This window comes from Phycomyces blakesleeanus, assembly GCF_001638985.1.
Source record: "Phycomyces blakesleeanus NRRL 1555(-) unplaced genomic scaffold PHYBLscaffold_1, whole genome shotgun sequence".
In the NCBI taxonomy this organism is placed as follows: Eukaryota; Fungi; Mucoromycota; class Mucoromycetes; order Mucorales; family Phycomycetaceae; genus Phycomyces; species Phycomyces blakesleeanus.
In genome coordinates this window covers 2691807-2701543 of record NW_017265134.1, presented here as the reverse complement: position 1 = coordinate 2701543, position 9737 = coordinate 2691807, and the positions used below count along the sequence as shown (strand labels likewise).

At 36.8% G+C, this 9737-nt stretch overlaps 2 protein-coding genes across 2 annotated transcripts in view; both read left to right on the top strand.

Annotated features, from left to right (window-relative positions):
- Nucleotides 1–1375, top strand: part of PHYBLDRAFT_62128 (hypothetical protein) — a gene marked incomplete at both ends in the record, with an annotated part of 2110 nt that extends 735 nt beyond the window's left edge. The window contains one exon of the mRNA XM_018440906.1: nucleotides 1205–1375. Coding sequence (XP_018299117.1) covers nucleotides 1205–1375 — 171 coding nt within the window. The remainder of the gene's footprint in view (nucleotides 1–1204) is intronic.
- A 3808-nt stretch (nucleotides 1376–5183) lies between these two features.
- Nucleotides 5184–9468, top strand: PHYBLDRAFT_105322 (hypothetical protein; the record flags this gene model as incomplete). The annotated part of the gene is made up of 4 exons (XM_018427896.1): nucleotides 5184–5765; nucleotides 5866–6453; nucleotides 6541–7529; nucleotides 7602–9468. 4 exons carry the CDS (start codon nucleotides 5184–5186, stop codon nucleotides 9466–9468), a joined length of 4026 nt encoding a protein of 1341 aa, XP_018299116.1.
- Between the last annotated feature and the right edge of the window lie 269 nt (nucleotides 9469–9737).

Below are 9737 nucleotides of genomic sequence, written 5' to 3'. Positions count from 1 at the left end.
ATAAAGATGTGGTAGCCTTTAATATGATTTTGCATTTCCGAGACACAACACTAATACTGTTTCCTATATGCCCGCACACGAATGCTACTAAGGACCTGTAGCTTTAAGCAGCAACTACCACAGGATTCCGCTGCCTCTTTTTTTATTATTATTAATTAATTGTGTTAAATATGTATATTTGTATTATACAACTCCCATACTTTTGTATCTTCTATGCATAAAGTGTCAGAGTTTTTCTCTGCTAGAAACCACCACACCTTTATTTTATTTTTTATGAGCTGTTACGAATGTCATGATTTCCTTTGAAATTTCTAACTCTATAAAGTATCATCAGAGCTTCAGTACAGTCAAACTCCAACCAATTCTAAAAGAAATATTACGGACGAGTATGGTGGTACCTAACACACATTTTTTTTTCATTTTTTGTTTTTTTAAAGAACGTCAATCGTCACTTCAACTACTTTAACGGAGTTGAGTTTTACGAGTTCCTTTTCAGTGAAGAAGACTAAAGTAAATGAAGCCTTCCATCTACTTTACACATCTCTTGTATCCTTTTATCGCTGATGCGTACACCTGTGAAAAAAAAAGAAGGGGGAAAATGCGTGACTATTTTTATATGCATGTGACTACTAGAGCTAAAGACTATGAAAAAAAAAAGCAAAAAGTAAACAAAAAAGGACGCAAAAAACAGAAAAAGACGAGCGACAACGATGCAAAACCTTATTTACCATCAAGAACTACAATTCTGTTCATGCGGATAGCTCATTAGCTTATATATAACTCTCATCATGTTCTTGCAGAAATGAGCTTGTCAGAACATTGCGCATTAAAGATCAATTCTCTATTTTTCTCATTCAGCCTGACGTCCGATGTTGATTCGCGCATCCTTTTAACAGCCACTCATGATAGAAAGTAAGAGTTTTCAGGGTAAAAAACAAAGCGCACACGCGTTTAAAAAATGTTAAGCTCTTTAACGTATCTGATATATATATATACAATCGATGTCTGATCGATTTCCTAGAAATATAATAGATTTTTGACTATTACAAGAATAATAGGAGAGCCTTTTATGGATGATATTAAAAAATATGTATAGTTTTTAGTAGTGAACAATATAAAATACAACAAAGCACAGAGGAAGGGTCTTTATAAAAATTGATTTATTCTATAGGATTTAATAAAGCCTTACAAAAGGAATCACTAGGCAAGATATCTGCTTTACACGCTTGATAGTTATTTTTCTTCTTTGAGCCTCGATCTTTTCAAGCTGTTTGAACGTCGGGGTTTATTATCTTTTGCAGGAATATGCTTTGCTCATAATACAATCCGACTTGCTGTTTGGATAGTCACACTCATGTCAGATATCTCTCGTTAATAATATATGTTTTTAATAAAATGTGTTAGTGTAGTCTTGGTCTAATTGTACTTTACTCTTAACAATATACTTGATCATACGTATTCCAATTCATGCTTGTAGTACATAAAAATAAGGTATGAAGGGGTATGAGAAGGGTATCTGTAGTGGTACATTGAGTGTGTCTTCAAAATTACAACAATGAACCTCAACTGTATTTATCTATTTCCATTTCTCCCTCTTATTAATGATCAATTATCCAGAGAAATATAGCTTATCACAACATATTGGAAATATCTTTATAAGTATCGAAAGATAAAAGCAATAAATTCCACTTACATATTACTTCTGTTTTCGTTTAATTTTCTCTTTCAAGAGAACAAACCGTCGATTGCCAATATTTGGGCTAAGGATTTGTTAGAGAAGATCAATATATCTATATATGTATTACTGTCTATTTATATAATAGCTTATGCTAATAGTGAGTGAATCATTCACAGTCTTTCAAGCTGCAAAATTTCAAGACAACACTCACAAACTGAAGGTATAAATTATGAGCTTTGAAAAGATACTGATAAAAAAGCAGTATTTAATATTTTTTATTAGTTTCGGGATGGTGCTATGTAAGTCAATTGAAGGTCATGATACTACGCAGACCAATTGTCAGCTGATAGATCTTACGAGTCAGTTGAAGGCTACAACGTTGCTTGGATCACTTGGAGGCTGGTACGGTTTGTGGGTCAGTTGGATACTGCAGCTCCGTGTGAGACTTTTTGAATACTGGCATATTTTGTGCAGCAATCGGGTATTGTGGTGCCATTTAGGTCAATTAGAAGAGTTTTATTAATCTAAATCATGTTAGTTTAGATTGTAGTTTCAGTATCACAGTTAGAATAATTTCAAACATACTTAGTTAAACAGATACATATACTCTGAAAGTCGTTGAATTTATTGGTGAAATGAAGAAGTGTTTAATACAAAAAACCAGCTGTATATCAAAATACATCAAGTAAAGGCTCTTTATACTTTTATGTAACATAATGGAGCGCATTAATATCCACCATTTTCAACTTGTTTTACATTGATTACTCAAATATTGATCAAAACCATTTATTTTTTCACTCTAAAGAACCATTTACTAATACATTTTTGGATATTTACACCACAAGACCGTATTTGATCCCAAAGTTCCGCCAGGACATACACCTAAAAAAAATTCAAAATTTGGATTTTTTTCTATTAAGTAAAGTTGATTATAAAGTTAATCAATGATGGTCAGTGCTTGTTTGATCAATATCAGCTAAATATTCATGGAGATATCAAGAGATTTAAAAATGACAATATCGATATTTACACCTTGAGACGATTTTGTTTGAATGTCCGATAGTAAAAATGTAACCCAAGAATTATTGCTATATCAAGCTTTGAATGTAGAATCGTCTAAGGAATATATATATATACCTGATAAATATCAATGGCTTGGCTGGTCATGTACCAATTGTAAGTTTGTTGATTTAGTTGCTATGGAAAGTTTTTATGCAGAATGAGCAATCATCTAATTATATAATTTCTATAGTGGTAGATGAAATAATCAAATCTTAATTTGGTTGATAAGCCAATAGAATCACTTCTTTTTTTTTTGATCTTTAACTTGTTGTTGTCCCAGAACTTGGGATCGTGTGTTTCATGTTACTTGTAACAAATCCAAAAGGATAATAATAATAATACAGATAATGATAATATATTTATATAAACCTTAATTTTTTCTTTTTGATTGTGAGCATAATTGATCAAAAAAATAATAATACCTTGGCTGACTAATTTCCCTGATTTGGTTTCTACACTAGCGGTTGTCAACACAATGCTTAAATCTGATCAAAAGGCCACACAAATCTTGGCGAAAAATAAAGTAAAAGAAAATAAAATAACCGAGTATTGCGACTATTAAAGAAGTAATAGATATATAGATGTTATCTAATTAGGATCGCAATAATCTTTGACTTTTTGTCTTGTTCTCAAGCTCCCCACATCTTTTAAACTCTTTGTAATCAGACACAATGACTATAGTCTTTTAGTCAATGCCTTTATTGAATGCTCTTTCGTATAACAAACAAAAGAAAAAAGAAAAGGGTATACGCAAGCCTTTGTACCGCAGCTGATCTTTTATTTTTAAATTGGTATCGCGGGTTTGCGGTCAACTTTTTCCTTTATTGAATAGGAGTTAGTTGTATCCATCTATCGAATAAATTCCTTTTTAAAGCAAGACAATATTAGTGCTAGATGAAAATGTATGAGCAAAAAAAAAAGAAACAAGTATGACAACTTTAACATATAAATTAAATAAGCTTCTTCTTCTTAGGTAACATTTTGCAATCAGTAAAGAAGTGTGATATGCTTACAATAAAATACCATTGTATAAAAATATACATATTAATATCAGAGCGTATTTAATTTAATGTCTTGTAAAGCAACCACTTTATGACATTATGAGCCTAAAAAAATAATTAACAAAAAATGAGATCACAACTTTAAAGTCACTATCGCACAAGAAGTTGGATTTTAACCTTAGAAGAAGAAGAGGAAGAAGAAGAGAAAAAAATGTGTGCGTGCCTGTGACAAGATACTTTTCGGACATTGCGTATTCTACCTAATGATTTTCCCTATAAATGGTACCTAAACTTCTCTAAGGTTCCTTTCTCTTCAACTCATTTCTCGATTGAAAACGAAGCAAATATTTTGTACATCTTTTCAGATCCGACAATGGTAAGGACGCTCACATTAGTTATTATGGAACATACTCTAATTAACTATTTTTAGGATCATTCATTCATACAATCACAATGTACTGAAAAGGAGTAAGTAAAAACAGATCAAATCAGATCAAATCAAATAGACAGAAAGGCAGAAAACTTTTAAGCTATCAAAATTCTGACCATCTCAATATTTTATTCTTCTAGCATTGCATTGAGCCTTATTCCGGCAGGTCTATTTACCCCGGCAGTTTGTTTCCTGGTTGCTCGTAGATGGGGTTCAAAGAAGGAGTCCTCATGGGCTGGCACTGAGACAAAGGTCCAGAAAGTCCTTAGACCTCTACAAGCTTTTCTTTGCTTTATCCAGGCTATCACATGGGGCTACTATCTTGCGATTAGTTCCAAAGACACAAAATGCGCGGCAATTGATTCTATCCTGCCATTCTTTATCTGGGTAAGAGAATAACCTATAGAGGAGCCAAACAATAACAACTTACCATGTTAAATTACGTGTATGTGTATACGTATGCATATATATATATGTGTGTGTGTGTGTGTGTTTTAGTGTTCATTGTTTGTACTCTCAATTACCGGGCCAAAATATACCCATTTCTCGTCTCGCCACCATCTCCATTTCTTTATCAGTGTTTTCTTCTTGGGACTTTTGGATGCTGTTTATAGAGTATTTTTCCCAAAAAGTCAAATTATAGGCTACACAATAGATACATATTTGCTATTTGTAAACCTTGTGAACTCGTCCCTATTGTTCCTGATAGCTGGGTCTATTTCCCAGCCTATAAATCCTAAAAACATCGAAACCGAAAACAACGAAAAAGTAGAAATCAAGGATGGTCATATATACCGTAATGTGAGTAGAATTTTTTTAGTTATAAGTTAATATCGGTTTATTTAATATATACACACTTCAATAGAATCGTCGTATCAGTCCTGAAGTCTCGGCAAGCTTTTTTGAATGGCTTTCTTTTTCATGGGTACAGTATACTTATCCCAAGATAATTAAAGAAAAAGAAAGAGTTATATCCAGAGATTCTCATAATTTTTTTTGTTTTGTTTTATAGATGAATTCAATCATATACTTTGGTTTTTCAAACGATCTGCGCCAAAGTAATCTCTATTCTCTTAATTATCAACAAATATCTCGTTTTGCATTCAAAGAGTTCATTGATACCATAAAATTCACAAATCGCAAAAGCATTTTTCTCCGCACATGCAAGGCCAACAAAGGTGTCATAGTAGTCCAGCTATTCTTCTCGATAGCGGCTACACTATTAAAATACATGAACCCTTTCTTCCAACAAAAGCTACTTGAATATATCACCGATTCTAAAGGACTCCCCTTAAGCACCGCTTATACTTTTGTATTTGGTATGTTCTCTGTTGGAGTGGGCGAGGTACTCTTCAATGGCATCAGCTTGTGGGCCGGAAGACGCTGGAATATTCGCATATTTATGATGCTGGACGCCGAGATCTATGCAAAGACTTTGAAGCACAAGGACATGTCTGGAAAAGTCGAGAAGAAAACACCAGAAGGACAAGATGAAAAATCCAAGAAGGAAAAGCCTTTTAGTAGTGTTGGCAAGATCACTAATTTGATGAGTTTCGATGCTGACCGCCTTGCCGACTTTCCTCTTAATGCAACTGTAAGTTTAATAAGTTGGCCTTGTCATATAAAATTATAATAATAATTGGAGAGTCATCACTAATTTATATATATATATACTTGGATATTATTTCTATTAGATGCTATACACCTCTCCACTCGAAATTTTTGTGGCCATTTTTTACCTGTATAATTTGCTTGGATTCGCTGCAATTGTCGGACTGGGTATCATGGTCGTATTTTCCCCGGTGACTGGAATAATTACAAAAATCATGACCAAGAGATATAAGGAATATTCAGCTGCCAAAGATAAACGCAATGCTTTGGTTAATGAACTTCTACAGGGTATTAGAATGATCAAATACTTTGCTTGGGAAGATAACTGGGAAAAGAGAGTTATGGAGGCTCGTAATACAGAACTCTCAAAACTCATTAGAAATCTGTCTGCCAACATCTTATTGTCCATTACATATCTTGCTGTCCCGGCCTTGGTGTCTTCTGCCTCCTTCATATGGTACACAAAGATAGCCGGAAATGATCTGACAGCTAGTGTGGCATTTGTCAGTATTACGCTGTTTACAATGCTTCGCAACCCACTCAATGGAATCCCTGATATAATCAACACCGTTACCGAGAGTTACGTCTGCTTAAAGCGTATTGAATCATATATTGAGGAGCCCGAAATTGGAGATGGTATTGTAAATGAACCTATCACTGTTCCCGAAGGTGTTTCGCCCGAGACTATTCTCGCTCGTATTGGTACCGAAGAGTCTGTTTTCCGTTGGCACTCTGGCGAGCCCGACTCTGAACCTGAGCCTGAGGTCAAGGATGATGCTGCTACCGAAGTAACTCCTGATGAACAGCCCGTTTTCTCTCTCAAAGTTCCCGCCTTTGAGTTTCCAACCTCTGAACTTAGTATCGTCTGTGGTCCGACCGGAAGTGGAAAGTCGAGTTTCTTGCATGCCCTTCTGGGAGAAATGGATATCGTCTCTGGACGTGTTTACTTGCCTTCCAAGACCAAGCTAGATCTTGATACTACATATTCTGTCGTTGATCCCGAGTATCCCTCTCTCGTCCTGAATAAGGTTGCATATGTAGCCCAGCAAGCCTTTTTACAACATGCCTCGATCCGTGACAATATCCTGTTCGGCCAAGAATTTGATCCAGTTCGCTACAAGAAGGTGCTTTCCCAGTGTGCCCTCGTCAAGGATCTCTCCATCTTTTCAGACGGCGATCGTACCGAGATTGGTGAGAAAGGTATCTCTTTATCTGGTGGTCAAAAGCAACGTGTTGCTTTGGCCCGTGCTGTTTATTCACATGCAAAGACCGTGCTTCTGGACGACTGCCTTAGTGCTGTTGATGCACACACTGCCAAGCACATCTACCAGCGTTGTATTAAAGGCGACCTTCTCAAGGGGCGTACGGTAATTTTGGTAACCCACCATGTGCGTCTTTGCTTGCCCGCTGCAAAATTTGTCATGAAATTTGAGCGTGGCGCTGTGGCCGGCTATGGATATATTGAATCTCTTAGAGAAGACGATTCTCTAATCAGTCTTTTGGGCGAAGAAATTATCGACAACAATGAGTATCCTGAAGATCTTATCGAAGAAGCGGACGAAGAATTCGATTTAATTGACGATAATGCAGATGTCCATAATATGATCAAAGAAGAGAAAACCGAGAAAGGACATGTAAATTATAAAGTGTACTCAACCTACTTTTACGCATGTGGTGGCTGGTTTTTCTGGAATACACTCTTGTTATCTTTTTTAATTGCCCGAGCATTAGTATTCGGAGAGAATTGGTAGGCAAATATTATGAATATCTCTGATAAGCAGCCTGAAGCCTTTTACATATTTAATATATATTATTTTAGGTGGTTGAGACTCTGGGCTGCAAGCAGAAGTACATCAGGAGAGCCTATAGGAAATCTTACTGCTACTGCAGTTCCTATGATTTATAATGGAATGTCGTATTTTAACCAAGTTATCAAAGATCAAAATGTGTTCCAGTCCTGGGTGCATGAAGACGACCAGCCAAGAAGCGTAGATTACTACATTTCTGTGTACCTGTGTATTTGCTTTGGTTTTATCTTCTTCAATTCTCTCCGTAGCGTCTTTCTCTACTGGGGCTCATTGCGTGGTGCAAGAATCATATTTAAAAGCTTGCTACACAGAATAATACACTCGCCTATGCGCTTTTTCGACACAACTCCCATTGGCCGTATTCTCAACCGCTTTGGAAACGACTTAGCTACGGTAGACATCAACGTCGCTCGTGCTATCAGTCGTTTACTCGAGCAGATTACATCTCTTGCTGTGTCTGTCCTTGTAATGTGTGTTATCACACCCCAGTTTGCAGTAGTTGTGTTCTTTGTCGGAGCACTATATATCTTGATTGGCTTATTCTACCTACGCGCGTCACGTCAGTTCAAGCGTATCAACTCTGTCACTCGATCACCCATTTACTCGCACTTTACCGAAACTCTTATGGGACTTACCACAATCCGTGCTTACTGCCAAGAAGACAACTTTCAGCTTAACCTTTACCAAAAGATTGATAATCATATAGCGCCTTTCTACCTTTTGTGGATGACCAACCGTTGGCTGTATGCTCGCATAGAGTTTGCTGGCACATTTATTACTTTGTTTATCGGTGTCTTCCTCCTTAAAAACCTTGATACCATTGATGCTGGTATGGCTGGTATCTCCTTTTTCTATGCCCGTTCATTCCTGGATAATATCTACTGGATCATCCGCATGTACACCCAGGTTGAGATGTTCCTAAATTCAGTCGAGCGTGTTCAAGAGTACACTGAAATAGAGCAGGAGGCTCCTGCCGTTATCAGTGGGAGCCGCCCCCCTGCTGCTTGGCCCACGACTGCCTCTGTTGAAGTAAAAGATCTCGTGGTTGGGTATGCAGCAAACCTTGATCCTGTACTTCATGGAATCTCTTTTGACATTCGATCTCACGAAAAAGTGGGTATTGTTGGACGCACTGGATCAGGAAAGAGCACCCTCACACTCAGTTTCTTCCGTTTCCTCGAACCAACCAGCGGAAGTATCGCTATCGATGGCATTGACATTACTCATATTGGTGTACAGGATCTTCGTTCCAAGCTCACAATTATTCCCCAAGATGCCGTTTTGTTCTCTGGAACTATCCGTTCCAACCTCGATCCTTTTGAAGAATACACAGACAGCGCAGTCTGGGAATCTCTGGTTAGAGCCCACCTTTCTTCCGAAAGCCGTGACGAGGAAGTTGCAGAAGGAAATGCTACCTGGGCTGTCACTAGTCTTAACCAAACTGTGAGTGATGGTGGTAACAACTTTTCTCAAGGGCAACGTCAGCTACTTTGCATGGCTCGCGCATTGCTCAAGAACAGCAGACTTATTATCATGGACGAAGCTACCGCCAGTGTTGATTTCGAGACTGACAAGAAGATTCAGAACACAATTCGCGAAGAGTTTGTCAACTCGACTTTGATCTGTATTGCCCATCGCCTGAGAACTATTATGGATTACGACCGAGTTTTGGTGCTCGATCAAGGCAAGATTATTGAATATGACACACCCGCAAACCTGTTGATCAATGATGCTGGTACCGGTCTATTCAAATCAATGTGTGAGAAGTCCGGTGAACTCGATGTGTTGATCGAAATGGCTCATAGTGCAGAAAAATTAAGTGATTCAGGCAAGATGTTTGAACAAGCTGATCAGCACACAACCAGCCGCCAAGATTAAGTAGAAGTTTATAGATTATTACTCAAATATACATTATACACCCCTTTTTAATTGACTCATTAAATGTTTACATAAAGCAAATAAATGATATATCAATCTTCTTTAGAAATACCTAGAATATTTTTATTTGATATATATTTTTAACTTGTTCCTAGTGTAGTACCCACAGAAGTGTAAAAAGAATGTATTGAGTGTTGGGTCTTGGTCTTTGTTTCAAGATATGTCAGAAAGCCTTGAAGCTTCGTATAATATATTTTGATATTCCCAAA